Here is a 20,514-nt window from a genome sequence, read left to right as displayed (position 1 = left end):
AAATGATAAGATATGAAAAGCACATGGCACATTGACTACCACATAATATGCACTCAAAAATATTAGCAATTCTTATTACCATTGTTAACCTTGAACCTTTATGCAGTAGACAGCATTAATACAAATATATTTTTTATAATATAAATAACATACACACACATACTCCAAAGAGACTCTTAAAGGTTAAATAACAGATTCAAAGTTATACATCTCCAATTTACAGAGCTTCATCACACAACTTTAGACCTCAGGCTCAGTGCCTTACTTGGTAAACCTGGACACAGCACTCAAGCAATTCCAGGAAAAATGTTAAGACCTTCTGTCAAGATTCAATCTGACAGAACAAACCAAGGATGTAACTCCATTAAAATGGCCATGTTATTGCTTTTAGTAGCTGTAGTGGGAAGCACAGTGGTCCCTTCCTCAAGTCACCTAAGTTGTTTTATTTGCCATCTAATCCTTAAAATTGGAAGGAACACACTCAGCAGAGCTTTAACTGAAACAAGCATGCATATGTATGTACCTGTACTGTCCTGTCTATATATTGTTGTGTAATAACCCCCCCCCAAACAGTAGATTAAGACCATAAGGATGACTGATTTGCTTATAAATGTGCAATTTGAGCAGGGCTCCATGGGGGAAATTCATCTTTGCTCCAATGACTTCAGTTGGGACAGTTGAAATTAGGGTTGGAGTATACACTTTCAAAACTGGATCATTCACATGTCTGGCAATTGGAGCACTGGGCTGAGAGTTCAGCTGGACCTGGGAGCCTCTGTTTCTCTCCATGTAGATGAAGCTCTCCATGATTCCTGGACTACCTTATAGCTTGGTAGCTAGGTTTTAGGAGTGAGTATCATGAGAGAGTTGTATCACTTTCATGACCAACTTTAGAAGTCCATATAGAGGCATTTCTGCTCTACTCTTCAGTCAAGCCAATTACAAAGACTCACTCCTTTCAAGGAAAGAGAACATTCACATCTACTCTTAGAAGTAGCAAGGTTCTGGAAGAGCATGCAGAGTAGGAAATATAGGAGGTGGGAAATATATACATGCATATACACACATATGAAAAATATATATGTACATATTTCATATTCAAATGTACATATTCATAGCCCTATATATATGAATAAGCTATGAAAAATATCAGTCTCACTCTGACACTACCTATCCCTTTATTTTTTTCATAATAATTGTAATCACCTGGCATATCATATATTATTTATTATCTGACTGCCTTCTACTAGAATGAAGTGCCATAGAGGCAGAAACTTTATCCTATTTTATTGCTAAATCATTATTACCCAGAACACTGTCTGACACATAGTAGGTGCTCAATTTATTTGTTGACTAAATGAATTCACTCATGCATAAGTGAATACTGTCCCCAATATATAGGGCCATAAATTCACCAACATACATGCTGGCCCTCAGGCCAGACTGTGAAACATCAGTTAAAAGAAAGGTTAGTGGCACTGTCTTCCATATACAAACTTGGTACATGACAAAGAAAGAATGTTATTGAAGCTCCTGATGTCTGCATTTGCAACTCCATGGAAATTATAACTCTAAAACTTCTTTTTCCTCTGCATTTTATTTCTTTCATAGACCAGCCATTGCTAAAAGCCTCAGGAGAGGGATTTTAAGATGGTAACTGTGAAGTATGAAAAAGGCAGTGACAGATATAAGGATTTTATTTGCCTTCCACAAGATGCCTCATAAAGGCGTAGTTAATAAGTTGCCTACTTTGCCTTAAGGTGTTTTCTGTAGCTCATAATAGTATTTATTTCAGAAAGAGTATCTTCTGTCACATTAAGGGTCAAGTAAAAATGATGTGAAATGACCTTGTTTGGCTTTAGAAAAATTAAAGCCCTGAAAGCAAAGAAAGCAATAAAAGATTATTATGTGCCTTTTGTCAGATATGAGATACATTATAATGAATCCCTTATGACAAGTACCTTCACAGCTGTAGTTGTAAACACTTATATCAGCTGCTAATTGTGATATCTAATAGGATCCTTGACACTATAATGTGGCCTCCTCCATAGACATTTTGTTGTAATGAAAAACACTAATAGCTACAGTGAGGAAAAAGCAAATAGTAAATTCATGAATTACATAATGTTTCTCTGGTAAAGCATTTTTAAGATAGGAAATTTTGATAAAAGACAAAAAGAGTAATATAAAATTCTAAAATGTGATATTGAACACGATTTGGAGAAAACCAAACATCTCTTTACTCAAAATCTCTAAAGATGCCAGTAAGAATATTTGTATTAAAGCCTCCAAAAGAAGCTTTTATATGAGAACTACAACATATTATAGCAACATAATTTATGGATTCTCTTTAATGTTTTCCCTTAATATCAACATCAATATGTGATCACATATAGCTATATGATATATGACCAACACATATTTATAAAATAAATGAATACAAGGGGGGTGCTATGTGTTAACCATCAACAGAACATGATCTTTCCTATCATTTTCAAGAAGTGAATATGGATTTGAATCTTTACTTTTAAATATTCTGTGAACTGGCAGATAAATAAGAAAGACATGAATCTTGCCCTTGAAAACTTTATTCTTCATACATGGTTCTAATAAGTATGACATGGCATTCTAATGGAAATGGTGTTGGGGAACAGCTAAGAATAGATAGATCTATTTGACACAATATTAGATTTTTCTACTGAAGGAAAATAAACTTTTGTTTGAAACATCAATAAAGGAGTTCACTTATTACCATCATCATTATTATTATCATATTCATGATAGATAACATTTATTTAGAACTTTTTAATGTGCTGGAACACACTAACACTAACAGCTTTATGTATTGTGTTTATTAATGCATTTACTCATCACAAAATCTCTCTGAGGCAGGTACTACTACTAGCCAGTTTTACAGATGAACAAACTGAAGGACAGACAAGTTAAATGTTTGGTCAATGTCACAGAGCTAATAGAGGCATAGTCAAGATTTGAACCTATCAACTCAACTCCTGAGTTTATGCTCTTAAATATGCTGCTTTGTTGCTTCAAGAAGGCACGACATTGCCTATAAAGAAAAATTTAAAGTCCAAATTCAGGAAGTTATATGATAGTGAAAATCTGGAATGCCATTGGATATTGGGGTATAGGCCCTAAAATACAGTTTCAGAACTTCACACATGCTATCACACTTCACCCGCACACGAAGGGGCCTTTCCCCCACTGCATTGTAGTAATAGTACTTAATTTATGCCAAGAATTAGCTCATCTAACTCTTGAAACAACTCAAAGAAATAAATACTTGATTTACAAATGAAAACTCGTACTCAGAAAAATTGAGTAACTTGTTCACAGTCAATAGCTAGGAACCACTTAGAATTTTAAGTCATCTTACCACAAATCTGTGCTTATAATCACTATCTATGTGTTTCTCCTCCTGAATGCACAGTAGAGTCCTTAGAAGACCCATTAATAAATGTAAATGGTTGGGTGTCACTTCTAGAGATTCTAATTTAATTGGTCTTAGTTAGTGGGGCCTAGGAATAAGTAGTTTATAAAAGTTCCCCGTGTGAATTTAATGTGCATCCAAAGCCAAGATCACTACTCTATCTGATTTTGTTCCTCATCTTAAAAGTTATCTTTGGCATTAGCTCCCTAAAACTCAGTAGTCTACATTATGCTTTCCAGGATAGGGTAGGGTATGACAGGAAACTTAAGTGATTGGCAATCTCCAGTGCTTTCTTATATGGGTTTTATTATATAAAACGCTGACAGGTTTGAAATGGATTTCTTTATCCAGTAAGAAATAACTAGGTGATTCTGAGTAGGATGTTATAATTTTAAGTTTAATTTTTTCCTGATCTTTCTGATTATCTTTCCAAAACATATGATCTATTTAAATTGCCTTCTTGCTGTATTTCTATCTTAGTATACCTGGCCCACAATTTTTAGCTAGTGAAGCTCTGATTCACAAAAGGATAACATAAGGGTCACCTGATTCATGCTGCATTATATTTGGCAAAAGAAAATGTCTCACCAAACTATAGTTGAAAATGGCAACTCACTATATAAAAACCTATCTTTCTGCAGTTTGTGTTTATTTCTTTTTCTTTTTTTTTTAATATTTATTTTTCAAAGTGAAAAAAAAGAGAACATTGAGCTAATGGGCAAGTCTGAAAAAGAATAAGTTAACTTAAGGGTGAAGAAATATAGTCCCTGAGATACAATACTTGATGTCTGGATTATCACGTGTTAAATATTGGATAAACTAGAAATGCATATCTGGACAGATAATTTTTCAGATAAAAATAATTAGAAGAAACAAGCACAAATCCAACACCTCTCTTTTAGCAAATGACCTGTCTATAGGCTCTGAGCTGGAAATGTGGATAGCAATTACAGAGGCTGTTAAACAGAAGTGGGTATTGTGTTCCAGAGACAAATCAGTGCTGAAAGGTTAAGTGCTTTGGCCTGTCTTTGCAATGTTAACTAAAGATTCAGGAAATAAGAAAACAAGCATGGATATAAAATTTGCTGTGGTAATGGGGGCCAGGGAAATAAGGTAATGTGAAACCACAATTTAAAATTAATTTTAACCTGCTTGTCACAAAACTTAAACAAATGTAACTCTAATGTGTGGAATTTTACTTTTACTTCTGCTATTACAGCTCTCAAAAGACAAAGGCTACCTGACAAAAATGTTTTTCCTCTGAGAAGGGTGACACTTTCTAAAAAAAAAAGTCAATTGCCATTAAATAAAAAGATGATAAAATACAGACTTTTCTATCATCAGGAATATTCAGAGTCATCTTTTAATGACTTTGAAGGCATAGTGGCCATCTTTCATCCTGAACTGTATCACGAGATTTTAATTGATTACTAGATTTTGATGGATTAATTCCACAATTTTCCTTTATTCACATTCTCTAAAAAGTACATTAATCAAAGATGGAAGATATGAATTACAAATTCATTTCTACCACCAACATAAATTTTTAAACCTCTATCGTCATTTATTAGAATGGAACTTTGATCTATAGTCCGATACAATTTTTTCATTGAGCAAAAACTTTCATTTCCTAATATCTATTATTTTCACTAGTCTCTACTAATTTCATCTATACATGGTACAGATTGTTTTGACAGACAATGCCATCTTATAGTGTAAGGAGCACTGGACTTGGATCCACATACCCCAAAGCCCTGGGTTATCCGGGATTCGAATCTCTGCTTTCAATACCAAAAGTCATGTATAAGCCACCATCTCTACATTTATCTTGTTAGACAAAAAATCCTGTGTGATAGTCCTGATAGAAGGATGGTGGTATATGGGAAACTGCTTTGAAAATTATTAAGTGCTTTATAAATGTAGAGAACTGGAATCAGGACCTTTCTAAATCATGGAATCTGCATCTCTCATTATTTGACAGCAAGACAAAAGGGAGTACCTGTAGCCACATATCGCATATATCTCAGAGAAGAATTGTAGGTAAGACCCTCATTAGGAGAAACTCACTTCATCTAATGACCATAAACAAATCATTAAAAAACTCCTCTGCCTCTGTTATCCCATTCTCGATATGAGTATAAAAACAGGTAATTGTATATATTGCTTGAAGTAAGTTTAGAAGAAATAAGAGCCACACACACTTTAGTTCTGTGCTACCAAGGAGACACACCATTAAGTTATCAAATGATATTACTGTGAAACCCATATGTTCTTACTTGTAACATTTTCATCTTACAACAGTTTTTTCCCTGAAAAATTGGGCCTAAAGCAAGATTATAACATATGTCCATTTATCCTGTTTTTTATTTCTCAGAACACAAGAAACATTTATAAGAGATTTTTCCTGAATTTGTACCAAGCCAAATGTAAAAAAGTAGCTGTCTTCTGCTTCTCACAAAATACCTAGCTCATCTGCAAGCAGTGGCAGCAGAGGAAAATGAACAGGGAAGTCTGGAGTCATCTTTGCTGGGTGTCACCTGTTTTCTCTGGCCTCTGGCCCCTGTTCCCCCATTAGCTCTCCTGCATTGGCAACTGTACAGCTGTGATATGGTTTTATGATGTCTGGCTTGTGCTTTCAAATGCTATTATTGCTGTTTTGCCCATCTCTTCTTTGGGGACTAAGAGTGCACCTTCCATTGCCTCCTAACTCAGATAATAGCTGAGACAGTACTACTCTCAGCCTGTGTTCTACAGGCTACACTGATGAACAGTGTAGCCTGTAGAACACACCTGACCTGAAGGCTAGAAGTACAGAGCAGACGGGAAGCACTGCACAACTAGGTACTCCATAGACGCATTTCCATTTCCCCTAACCTTTGGTAAAGCTGGACAGTCCATTCTTTCCCAGACACAGCCCCTGCTTTTCCACGTCCACATTTTATTATTTTGCTTTGACTGCCCAGGATGCCCAGCTCCCACCTCTATCCCGGCTTTTAAATACCTTCTCATGTTTTGAAGCTGTGTCAAATGCTAGCCATCACCCTGAGACTTGAGGGTTTCTTGCAAATTTTTGTCAGCTCTCCTGCGAATCTCTACAGCTCTTGATTCATAGTACCCTTGGGTAAATTTGCACATTCTTCTTTGTATATGCTATTTTACTTTTTTCCTAATGGTTTGGGCCCCTTAGTAAGAGACATTAGCTGTGTAAACTGGGACAAGTGATTTAAGTCCACTGTGCCTATTTTTTTCACTCATTAAATGAGGATTACAAAAGCAAAATTGTTTTAAGGATTAAATAAGTTAATATAAGTACAGAATTTAGACCTGTGTCTGCTACATAGTAATATTAAGTAAGTTATTCGTTTTGTAATAACATTCTTATACCTGTCATATATATTATAAACATATATGTGGATGTCTGTGTTTTTTCTTCCAGAGATTTATGCTTTCTGATCATTCCATTTCCTAATATATTTTTTTACTGTTTATTAGGTTATGAGTGAATGTTTTTAAATAAGTAAATAAAAGAAAGTAAAGCTCCTTTGGACACCTGAGTGCCTGGGTGGCTCAGTGGTTGAGCATCTGCCTATGGCTCAGGTAGTGATCCCAGGGTTCTGGGATCCAGTCCCACATTAGGCTCCCTACAGGGAGTCTGCTTCTCCCTCTGCCTATGTCTCTGCCTCTCTCTCTCTCTCGGTGTCTCTCATGTATAAATAAATAAAATCTTAAAAAAAAAAAAACTCCTTTGCTATTGTAATTCTTTAGAGATTGAACTTTTCCTAAACTGAATTGATACTGCTTTAGTTTGATGAGCGACTCAACTTCCAAGTAAGGCACATTTCTTTGTAAAACTTCAAAATGTCCTCAAACATAGGGCGTAATATTTAATTTTTTATTCATTCACTTAACTCAGCTGTTAATAAATGCAAATCTCAGATAAAGTAATTCAGTCTTTATCTTATGGTTTTAATTTCAGGATCCATAACAATGTAAAGTTGCTCAAATATCTAAACAGAAATTTAATATGTAATGGTAGAAAGCTAGATGACCTAGGTGTTTCAGGAATCATATTTCTGTGTTATGCCATTGTTGGTTTCTATAGAATTTTACCCTAAACAGTTTCAGAGATGCTTTCAGATAAAATGAAGAACATTAAATTGACTATCTAGTGGCATATGTTTTTTTTTTTAAGTTTTTATATATTTTCCTTTTTTAAGGAAATTTTAGACATCCAACAAAATGGAAAAAAAAAAAAGGTATCAAGAGTTCCCAAATACTTCTTGCCCCAACACATGCATAGCCTCCCCCACCATCAATGCCACTCACCAGGTTTCTGGGCTAAAGAAAATGGCATTTTTCTTCCAAAGTGTTTTTATGGGTTTATTGTTTCTCCTCTACTTTAAGGGTGGATAAGAAGTTGGGTGGATAAGAAGTTTCTTTAATATATAACAATACTGTTTCTTCCATCACAAAAGTGTTCCATTTTATTTTACCTTAAATGCACTGAAAATTTCATTTCAACAGGTTCTATTATCAACTTATCAAGCTTATTCTACTACCATTTCTTGTTGTTTGGAGTACATGAAAATGCATTTTTGTAATTTTCCTTAAATAAATTCATATTTAGGGACGATCTAAATGTGTACATCCTGCCAATGCATTTAGAAAGTTAAATAGAATGGTACAAGTCTTTTGATAATTGATTTGAATGGAATCTGGTAAATTGAGATGGAGTGAAAATGGTGACTTTTAATAAGGAGAATTATTCATTGAGGATTATGTGTTCATCTCCCAGATTTTTCTGATTATGAGAATATTTCTCATAATTTCTTTTTTTTTTTTAATTTCTGATCTTACTGCCTTGCTACTAAATGATTTTAACAGTGTTACTAGTTAAACTCCACAATTTAAATATAAAATGGGAGGAAATACATAAAGTACTATGATGCATTTCAGTATATAAAAAATATTGAATCCACATATATAAAATATGTATTTTTGGTATACTTTTATACAAAAGTATAAAACTTTATTCCATGGGAACAGCCTCTTCTGAATTTGTTGCCTGCCTTCAAATTGAGGTAGGAGGCTAGAAATTGTACTATCCCACCGTGTCTTCATTAATTTATGATTCACCTTCTCTGTCTATCCTTCATGTTTTAAATGCTCTGATCAATAAGAATTGACTCTTCTAATTCTGTATTGGAAGTGAAGGATTATTCGAGCCATATAAACACCCAATGGAAATTAGACTTGCAACAATACAAGCTTTAAGAATCATTGTTTAATTTGTCAAAAACACTTATTTTCTGATAGTAATAATATAAACTTTAAGGATCCTTTCTTTCATTTGTCAAAATAATACTTATTATCCAGCAACTGAAGAGTATAATCTTTGTTGGAAACTGCTGGATCTCTGAGTGGTATTTTATGTTTGTTTCTGGCCTGGATTTCAGATACCACTTTCTCCTCCAGTTTTAGATAAATGAAATTTCCAACAGCTGTGGAGATGACAATTCCAGTCTTTTGTTATTTAGTTTGGTTTTTTCCATTGGTTCTCTTTGACACTTAGATTATCCAAGGCTTAGGGAAAAAAAAAAAGAAGAAAAAGTGATTTTTAATATAATCAACATACACATAAACCCGGCCACCTCTTTACTAACTCCAGTCTGCCAACTTGGAAACATGTAAACCCATCCATTATTTAGTGTCTGTTTCATTTTCCTCCAAATGAGAGCATGTTTTTTTTTTAATTTGATTTTATTGGATCATTCAAAACAGCATAATGATTTATGCTTTATTTATGATTTATTAACTTATAATTTTGAAACTAAAATTTATTTCAAGATTTTAGAATTGTGAATAGTAAAGCTTTATGCTGCTGTCATGGATGTGCTTTTATTTTTCTTATAGGAATACAGAAACAGAGTTAAGGTAATGAACGCAGCAATTATAGGTTCATGGTTTATTAAAACCAAATTCCTTATTCTCTTCTTAACTACTCATTTATGTACTTTGAGCCTCATTCATAGCCAATTTACTCTTCTCTACTCTTGGCGAACCCAGAAAGATATACCCTTTTGAGTTAGCACCTGTGTTCCCTTACATCATTTTATGCTGGAAGAAGGCAATCTAAGTTTAATATTATCTAAACAAGACTTTGTTGTACTATCAACATTGTAAAACCAAAAATAAACCATCTGGGAATTTAACACTGTAAAATCATTTGAAGAGACCCTTTTCTTCAACAACTCTGCTGACATCCAGTATTTAGGGTGCTCTGTATATCATAGTCCGTGGAAATGGTGCCCTGGGAGAAATTCCATGTACAGCCTACGCAAGCATATCCAAGAGCCTCGCTTAATTTCCATTAGCTTAATTGGTCCAATATTGATCACCATTGCATCTGTCTTATAATTCCTCACACTTCAAAATAAACATTTTTTTTTATTTTAAACTACAAAAATATCCCTACTCTTTGGAGCTCTTTATTTTTATTCTCTAGATTTCAACTTGAATAAAACTGATCTTTACCCAATCTTATAACTTAACATAAATTTTTACATAAACATAGGTTAGTGCTATGAGAAAAATATAAAAGGTCATGCTGTAATAAAATAATAATCTTAAGGAAAATAATAGAGATAACAGTTATTTAGTGCTTTTTATGTAGCAAGCTCTGTGCTAAGTTCTTGATAAATATTTTCTTATCTAACATTCACAATAACCCTGTGACATTAGGTATATTTATAATCATTTTTACATCCAGAGAGATCAAAATTGAGAAATTGCTGAAGCTTATTGGGTAATAAATAGAAGACCAGGATTTGAATCCATATTTGTCTAACAATACTTCTGGATTCAAAAAAAAAATACTTCTGGATTCAAACTCTTAACTCATATAACCTACATGTTTTTATAGAGGATGTTTAATAGCAATATCAATCATCATCATTACTATCATATACAAATATTTCCAATATTCCACAATTGGGATATAAAAAGCAAATGTTGACTCCACTTTTAGTATCAAAATTCACATATTCTCCCAAAAATTCACCTGCCTTTTTGATTGGGTAGCTTTGATCTTTGCCCTGTGCCCATGGCCTGCTCAGCTTAGCTCTTGCATGCACTAGTATTCCTTACCAAGAATACCCACATTCTTTCTTCTCTCACCAATTCACCTATTGTTTATTCATGCATTAGCTCAGTAATCATGCATGATTAGTTTCTGGGACTAGATTCAAGAGTTAGCTCTCAAATTTTACTCATTTTTCAAATTTCAGCTCTAGTTATTCCAACCTAGGATAATTTCATTCTTTTTTATCTTCTATTGCACTCTGGTCAAACCATTGAAGGGACTACAATTGTTTTATACATTTCACTTTTATTTTTCTAGCTAAATATGCAGCATCCTGGGAACATATTATATGCAACATATTTTGTATACCCCCTGGAAAATGCCTAGTGTTATAGTATTATGCACAAAGCAAACAAACATTCAATAAACATTTATTGAGTGATTGACCAAGATGAGTGATATTGTCATGCTCAAGAATGTTAGATGGCGTGTATAGGTACATACTAAGAATTTCCAAGCTTTGTATGTTTTCATAAAGTTTTCTATATCAGAAACTCATTTATCAAAAAAAAAAAGAAAACAAACAAAAAAAAGAAACTCATTTATCTTCAGGATGTTTTAGTTGCATTCTGAATACCATTCTGAAATCAAGAAAAGTTCATTAAGAATAATTCTCTTAGCTTTGACCTTTGACTTCTGTGATTACATCCTCCTTCTGACTACCTCTGACATTTTTCTCTCTCTGTTTTTTTTCCTCTTTTACTAAACCCCTTCTTTCTGCTATCTCCATTTCATTTAACTTCATTTCTAAGAGATGGACACAATTATCTGGGTTTTGTTTTCAGTGTATTGTTCAGAAGCACCTAATAACCAATCAACCCATGAAATATCATGGCAACCTTTTAAAATTTTTTCATTTCTAAGAAAGAAATACAGTAAGATTCGATCAAATGTAATTTATAGTTTGTTGTCCAGTTGTTTGTCTCTAAGCAATTCTTTTGGTATCTTTATAACTTAATTTGGATTTTATACTTATTTTTCATTCAATTCTATCAGCCTGTTTCATAGTTAAAGGTCTTGTTGACTTAAACGTTTATTTGATCACCATACATTTAACTGGTTTCTGTTTGTTCAAATTGGTAAACTTCTTAAGTTCACAAAGAAATGAGAAGAATCACCAACGATGGCCATATACCCATTCCAAATATATATTCAAATGTTACATGAAACGAAACGGTGCAAAGGATATCTAGGTTGTTGATATTATATCTTGACCTTGGATTCTGACCCCCCCCCCAGTTTCATAGAAAGATGTTTTTAATCAATGTTCTCATCTCTAAACAGGAGTTCTCTAGAGGGTACCAGATAGCCTTGAGCAGAACAGAAATTTACATAGTCATATTTGACCCTTTCCTCCAGCTTTTGTCATCAAAGCTGTAAAAGATCTTGTTCATCTCATCTCCTTGATCCTTACAAATCTGCCTTCTTTATTAAATATAGAAATCCTTCACTAGTCCTCACTATCCTTCAAGTTGACTATTGAAATAGCCCCCTCTTCCTCTTACCGGCCATTATCAGAATTACTTGTGTAAAAGACAGGCAGGAACAAGTTATGCCCCATTTCTTGGGAAATAAATACATACTTAAGAACTTATAAAAGTTTATAAAATAAAATCATAATGCACCACCATATATTGACATTCAAATATATCCCTCCATGAAACCTAATCAAACCAATTAGGAAGCATTCACCAGGTCTTCCTACTGTCTCAGTCATGCTTACCCATCAGTCAAGATTTGCTTCCTCTCTTTTTTTGCAGATTTAAACCATACTTATCTTCTAAGATTCAGCCTCATTACCACCTACCCTGAAATGTTCTCTGTTCTATCCACCTGATGGAAATGATCACGTTTCTACCTTATAGCCTCTTTCAAGTATATGTATATTTTAAATGTTCATTTCATTTTGTCTTACCTATACTCCTTTTCTTCTTCACAGTTATACAATACTTAAGATTTGGGATCATTAAATTTTCATATTTGTATACCCCACTCTGTCTAATACCATATTTTGTGCATGTATGCTCTGGATGTTATTACTTACGATCTTCGTAGCCCTTGCCTGCAGTAAAACACTTTCACTGACATCTCTAATTCATTTTTTGAAAACTTTTAAGCACAGTTGCCCTATGCAGATCATGGTTTTTGAAATCCTATTCATGTTGCTTTCCATTCTTCACTTCCATTTTAAGATTCTTCTAGTATGAATTCATCCAATTCTGTTATAATTCCCCTCACTAGGGTCACCAGTGACCTTGATTGAAAAATATCACTAGTGAAAAGGATTATAAAGGAAAGGAGGGAAAGAGAGTGGGAAAAAATTAGAGAGGGTGACAAAACACGAGAGACTCCTAACTCTGGAAAATGAACAAAGAGTAGTGGAAGGGGAGTGGGCAGGAGGATGGGGTAACTGGGTGACAGGTACTGAGATGGGCACTTGATGGGTTGAGCGCTGGGTGTTATACTATATGTTGGCAAATCGAACTTCAATAAAAAATAATCTAAAAATTTTTATTTTAATTTTTTAAAGACTTTTTTTATTATTTTTTTATGATAGTCACACACAGAGAGAGAGAGAGAGAGGCAGAGACACAGGCAGAAGGAGAAGCAGGCTCCATGCACCGGGAGCCTGACGTGGGACTCAATCCCAGGTCTCCAGGATCGCGCCCTGGGTCAAAGGCAGGCGCTAAACCGCTGTGCCACCCAGGGATCCCTCTAAAAATTTTTAAAAAGAAAAATATCACTAACTGTTTTAAGAGCTTTTCTTTTTCATTCTTGGTGAATAATTTAATATTGGGATTTACTTGAAACCCTCTGTCTTAGTCCATTCAGGTTGCCATAAGAAAAATTCCCAAAACTGGTGCTAATAAATAACATTTACTTCTCTCCATTCTAGAGACTGGGAATGCCCAGAATATGGTCCCAGCAGACTGAGTCTCTGGTGAAGGCATTGTTCTGAGTTTATAGATAGCCACCTTTCACTGTACCCCTATACAGCAGAAATAGTAAGAGATCACTGTAGGTTACTTTTATAATGCACTACTAATTCCATTCATGGGGGCCCTTTCTAATGACCTAATCACCTCCATGAGGCCCCACCTCCTAATGCCATCACTTTGAGAGTTAGAATTTCAACATATGAATTTTGGAGTAGACACAAACATTCAATCTAAAACATTCTCTCTCATGATTTTTCTGATATCCCTCCCTCTGGGTTTTTCTCTTTGCTTTTATAACTGTTTATTCTAATATCCTTTGCTGCAGCCTACAATATATACATCAGAAAAGTTTGAAGCAAATGATATATCCAGGAATGATTATGATACAGGTGTAAATTAAAGACAATGAAGTGAATAAGATCACCTAGAAGAAATGCATTCTGTGACAAGAGGAGAGAGACAAGTATAGAACCCAAGAAAAGCCAATTTGTAAAAAGGATTGGACAGTGCAGACTATAGACCACATTTAAAAACAACTTTTCCTTGGAAAAATATTTAAATCATTACGTTTTTATTGTGACACATCATTTTAGTATTGTATCAATATGTGAATAAGAGAATAAACTAGCTATCCACAGGTTTCTTTCAGATTTTGGATTCTATAATTTTAAATGAAGATAACTATTTTTTTATGTTTACAGTTTAAATCTTAACAAAAGAATAATTTCAAATTTTGTCATTCCCACTTAATGAAAGAAATGGCTAAAGTCAAACCAAGTTAATGGTCCAATAAGTGTGCAGATAACTCACAGATGAAGCCACAGCTGTGGTTGATTTGAAACAAACACTACCGAAATAGAGCAAGAGTATATTTACAGAGTCAGGTGCCAAACCTAAAGTTCAGAGCTGTTGGTAAAGCTGCATCACTGGCAGAGATTTAAAATCAAAAGCCTTTCTAAAAAAAATGGAACATATATCCTCAAGTTATTCTATCAAAAGTTTAGTTCATACTAAGGAAAATGTCCACTTTTTCCTTCTCACAGCTCATCTATTTTATTCTTCTTTATTCTTTTCCCAATCATGGGTGGGTTTCCTATTTAATTTTTACACTCAAGATTTCAATTCCTATTATACAAAGAAAACTTTCATAAAAAATCATGTGATTCTGCTTTTATGTCATATTCCGAGAAGTGTAAGGAGAAATACATTTTCTTAAAAGATGTAATGAAAGGGATGCCTGGGTGGCTCAGTAGTTGAGCATCTGCCTTTGGCTCAGGTCATGATCCTGGGATCTGGGGATCCAGTCCTGCATCAGGCTCCCTGCAGGCAATCTGCTTCTCCCTCTGCCTGTCTCTGCCTCTCTCTCTATGTCTCTCGTGAATAAATAAATAAAATCTTAAAAAAAAAAAAAAAAAAAAAGATGTAGGGCAGCCCCGGTGGCTCAGCGGTTTAGCGCCGCCTTCAACCCACAGCGTGATCCTGGAGACCGGGTCGAGTCCCACGTCGGGCTCCCTGCGTGGAGCCTGCTTCTCCCTCTGTCTGTGTCTTTGCCTCTGTGTATGTGTGTGTCTCTCTCACAAGTAAATAAATAAAATCTTTAAAAAAAAAAGATATAATGAGAGCTAAGATAATGTAGACTTACTATGCACCTTTGAAAAAATTGTCTCTGATATTATTATTGGTGGCTTTAGTAAAACATTGTTCATTATTCTTAACATTTAGGAAGCATAATCTTTATTACTTCCATTGGAATATTACTTCAGATTCTGTAGCTTAGTACATTCATTTGGGATAAAATATAAAATATTACGGGGCCAATTTGTTACCCTTCAAACATACATGTGTCTTCCAACTCTCATTCCACAGACTGCCATGTGCTTGACAGCTGGCAAAATCGTTTATAATCAACACTATGGAAAGTTGGGCAAGAGTTAAGCTACTTATAATATCTTCAGAATCTCATAACAAGATTTGGAAACCAACTGCCATGTGAAGATTGTTTTTATTCACTCTTTCAAAATCAAAAAATTATGATCAATTTGTACAGTGCTAGATGCCAAAGCCATGTGGAGCTTTATAAACCTCAGTCAACAAGAAGTTCTCTTTTTAGTTTATCTTTGATAATGAATGATTTTAATTTCATTAAACATTGTATGCTGCAAGGACTATCTGTGGGTTGGAATATTAAATTGAGCATATTCAGCTAATAGATTTTATTATTTAAGCTGGATTTTTCATTTAGAGAAGTAGGACTCAAGGCAAGCATCGAGATAATTTTTTAATCCAATCTCCTCATACAAAAAGCAAATGAGTAAAATTTTGCCCTGATTATCTGATTATTTCTTAATTCTCCATTTCAACTCTAAGGACTGGATTTATGTAGTGAAGTAAGTAAAATATTGTATTCTAATCATTTTATTATTTTGTCTTTATTTCCTATACAAAGATGATAGTTGTGAGAATGAAAGTTATCTCTCTTATTTTTAACTTATTTTCCCTAATTGCTAACAGAGTACTTAGCGCATATTAGGCCTGCATAAATATTTAACAAATGAGTGAAGTCAGACTCTAGCCTTAGGAAAAGGAACTTATTAAAGAATTATCTCTTTTTTCCTTTCTTATCTCTATTATCTTGTAAATTATCTAAGTATTTCTAATAACAAAACCACAAAAAAATGCCACACTTAAGAAAGTTTATATTCCAGCAGAACTTCTGGAGGCACACAGTTGATAATGAGTTAAATAATTATTGGTTTATTATTGAGGATTTACCCACCAAATTGACATAATCCCTGTGCTTATTAAATGCAGATCTATATTTTGTAGGGTGAAGGAAAACCTAACATGTGCAGGTTACATTTATTGAGCACTTATTATGTAGTAGAGGTAATACGTGTTTTGCTTACATTATCCTAATTTAACCCTCTCAGCAATCTTATGGCATACATATTACTATTCACATTGGCAGGATAGAATATTGAGATTTAGAGTTAAGTATCTTGCCCGATAACATGCAGCTAATAAATAATAGAGCTGTGATTTATCCTTAGATTGACTTCACCATCCATGCTCCACCAACTGCACCACACAGCCAAGTACTAAAGTGATTACGTCAGAGTGCCATCACACTTGTCTTTGAAGCCACCATTGATTTCATTCAATAGTTATTAATATGTTACTAATCTAATATATTTTTGAAGATAAATCTGACTGTAAGTGTAAGGAACTCAAGTAAGAAACATTTGTTTTTTAGTTTAAATATTTCTAAAGATCCTCTCATTCCTGAAAAAACAATTAATCTCTGCCTAGCCAGATATACAAAATGTCAATTTTATGTAATATTTATGAAAGTGCTCAAATCTGTCAAACTTAGCTACTTTTTAAATTTGGGAAGCTTCTTCCTTCAATACATTTTTGGGCTTGCTTATTCATTTATTAATACAGATGTCATATAGCTTAAGTTATAACACAAAAATGATTCCATTAGATTGTAACCTCTGGGATCCCTGGGTGGCTCAGTGGTTTGGCGCCTGCCTTTGGCCCAGGGCGTGATCCTGGAGACCCGGGATCGAATCCCACATTGGGCTCCCGGTGCATGGAGCCTGCTTCTCCCTCTGCCTATGTCTCTGCCTCTCTCTCTCTCTCTCTCTCTGTGACTATCATAAATAAATAAATTAATTAAAAAAAAAAGATTGTGACCTCTGTGCACACACATATACCCACACACTTACTCGTCTCTTTATTAATTCACACTGATTTTGAGTTCATAATGTCTAGCTTTGTGAATATATGGGACATTTTCACATAATTTCTGAAATCTTTGAAAACCATCCCTGTTATCCAACTAGCAAAAACTTCCTTGATATGATTTTAAGAGCATTATGGATTTTTTTAATGTATTCTTGATATATCTTATGAAACAAAGAGGTCAGGCTAATTGGAAACAAAGAATGGCTGTATTAAATAATGCATGTAACACCAAAGCATATAAATATCAATCAACATGTCAATCTCCCTGGTAAAATTATATGACTTTTCGTATTAGCATTTGATTGAGTCCACCAAGGGGAAAATATGACTTAAAAATAAAATGAGCTTCTGAATCAGGCTCACTAAAAAACAAACAAACAAACAAACAACAACAACAAAAAAAAACAAATAAAACTAAAGAGACTTTTATTTTCAGGATTCCACTATAAATCAAAGACCACATTGTTTCTCTGGATAGCATTAGTTTAAAAAGAAAAAGAAGGAAGGCAGGAAGAAAGGAAGAAAGAAAATAAATTCCTTTGGGGTCCCATTGGCCAAAGTGAGTGACCAACCAAATTGATGAAGTCACCATGATTCTAAATTTAATAATGCTTCAATATGGATGCTTCTAATTTTTAAAGAAACATTACTAATGCAGAGCAAATGGACTAATCATCTCAGTTTTTTTTTTTAAGGATTTTATATATTTATTCAGGAAATACACAGAGAGAAAGGCAGAGACATAGGCAGAAGGAGAAGCAGGCTCCAGGCAGGGAGCCTGATATGGGACTCGATCCCGAGACTGCGGATCATGCCCTGAGCCAGGGGCAGGTGCTCAACCGCTGAGCCACCCAGGGGTCCCTCATTTCAGTTTTAATAAAAACAAGAGCATAAGTCATTTGAATGATCACTTGCAGTTCATGGTAACCAAATGTGACAAATGTTAATGCAACCAATCTCCATCTCTTTCTCTAGATGTTTTTGCACAAATAGAGCTGTAATTACTATTAGTTACCTTTCTCTAGGAGCACAAATATGCTTCACTACTGTAGGCCCCATATCTCCTTCAGAGATTATAAATAAATACTAGCAATTCAGAGATAACAGGTTTCTGTCTTTTTCACCAATTCTCCGTTCTAAGTATAGTGGAACTGGTTTCAGAAAAACAAGCATAAATCCCCTTACTCTGTTTCTTTTGTCTTCTTTTTTTTCTCAAAGATGGAAAATAAGCCACTTTTCAATTTCACTCTCACTGTATCATAATACTTGATGTAATTAAGAATATCTTTTGAACTGATAAAAGATACAGAAATGTTAAAAAGAGAGCTCATGGTTTGTTCTTTTTGTTTTTGCTTTTTTAAAAGATTTTATTTATTTATTTATTTATTTATTTATTTATTTATTTGAGAGAGAGAGAGAGAGATCAGAGCAGGGCAGAGGGAGGTGGAGAAGCAGACACCCCACTAAATAGGGAGCCCACTGCAGGGCTCCATCCTAGGATCCTAGGACCGTGACCTAAGCCAAAAGCAGACAACTGACTGAGCCATCCAGGCACCCCTGAATTCTCATGGCTTTTAAGAGACATAGTTGTGTTCAATTTTATTCAAGACTTACTTATTGCACCTAAATTTTATGACTGTTGTTTTGAATCTTAATGTAGTAGCACTAAATTTCATTTCAAAATTAATTTATTATTTATTATAAATGTTCTCCTGTCACAGTTATACTTTAATGTTTTGCGTCATTGAACACTTGTAGTTGGCACAAATATACTAGCTGAGATATGTTTTATAATCAAAGTATTTAAATATAAACTAAAGCAATTTCTTATTTCGACTGGTATTAACTTTCCATTTGGTTTATGTAGAGATGCACATATATTAAGATTAATGGATATTATTAAAAATAAGATTCATTTTTTTTCAGATCCCAGAAGTTAACAGAAATAATGGGCAAGAAAATGACTATGAAGGTGATATTACCTCATTATTTACGTATTCTCCCAGTAAGTGTTCTTGGGTGTTATGAACACATGTATATATGTAACAGCTATATTAAGGTACATGTAACTGATAAAGTAAGACTGAAGAGAGTATAGGAGACCATAGTGAGCTGGAAAGGCATTTAATTAGCTGAATGACTTTTCATTTATAATATAGTAAAGATGTTACTACATTGCCTTGCTAATCTAAATACTTCTACTAAGTTCAGTGTTAAGTAATCAAACACCAGTCTTTCCTACGCAGAGAGAATACACAAGTCAGGGTGATGCAAATATTCTGACTATTGACAACTCTGTTTTTTCAGTTTTTTTAAAAACAAAGTGACTTTCTTTTCAGACCTTAGTTCCCTCTGCTAGGAAATGAGAAACTTGGACCACAACTCTCTCGAAGGTCCTAACTGGCTATAATAGGATGTGATTCTGTATTCTAATGTATGAAGACTAATGCTGTCTTTCTGCACATATGTAACTCTACCCATTATGCCACTGGTATACACAGCTTGCTCAGCATCTTCACCAGCATGTCTGATAGACATTTCCCAGTCAACATTTCCAAATCCAAAACCACTAATATCTTGACCCTTTCAAACCAAACCACTTGCTGACTTTCCCATCTCAGCAAGTGAAGATTCTTTCCTTGTTTAATTCAATCCCAAAACCTGGGCATCTCCCTTGGCTTTTTTTACTTCCTCTCTCACCCCACATCCAATCTGTCAGATGATACTGTTGATTCTACCTTCACAGCATAGCCAGCATTCAGCTGTTCCTCACTCTTTCATTATTTATCCTGGTCTATGCTGCCGTCATCAGCTCTCCCCTAGATTATTGCAATAGCACCATGGCACTCAGTCAGGGTATTTCCCATTCACAACAGAGGATATTTGTCAATGAACAGAAGTTTTTTTTATAATCATGACTTGAGAAGGGAGGTTTACAACTGGCATTTAGTGGGTAGACACCAGAAGTTCTGCTTAAATATCCTACGATGCACAGGACATACCCCACACGATGCACGATTATTTGATCCAAAATGTCAGCAGTACTACTATTAAGAAACTGTGGGGCACCTGGGTGATGTGATTGAGTGTCTGCCTTAAACTCAGATCGTGATCCCCTGGTCCTGGGATTGAGTCCCGCATCAAGATCCCTGCTTCTCCCTCTGCCTATGTCTCTGCCTCTTTCTGTGTGTCTCTCATGAATAAATAAATAAAATCTTAAAAAAAAAAGAGAAGAA

General features: G+C 34.4%; 1 protein-coding gene across 3 annotated transcripts in view; it reads left to right on the top strand.

Moving 5' to 3' along the window:
* BANK1 (B cell scaffold protein with ankyrin repeats 1) overlaps positions 1 to 20,514 on the top strand; it is a 280,340-nt gene that overhangs the window by 215,465 nt on the left and 44,361 nt on the right. For all 3 annotated transcript variants that reach the window (XM_038582025.1, XM_038582024.1, XM_038582023.1), the window contains exon 8: positions 19,205 to 19,283. In XM_038582025.1, the coding sequence (XP_038437953.1) occupies positions 19,205 to 19,283 (79 nt within the window). The remainder of the gene's footprint in view (positions 1 to 19,204; positions 19,284 to 20,514) is intronic.

Source organism: Canis lupus, chromosome 32 (genome assembly GCF_011100685.1).
Source record: "Canis lupus familiaris isolate Mischka breed German Shepherd chromosome 32, alternate assembly UU_Cfam_GSD_1.0, whole genome shotgun sequence".
Taxonomy (NCBI): domain Eukaryota; kingdom Metazoa; phylum Chordata; class Mammalia; order Carnivora; family Canidae; genus Canis; species Canis lupus.
This window is presented reverse-complemented; position numbering and strand designations above follow the sequence as displayed.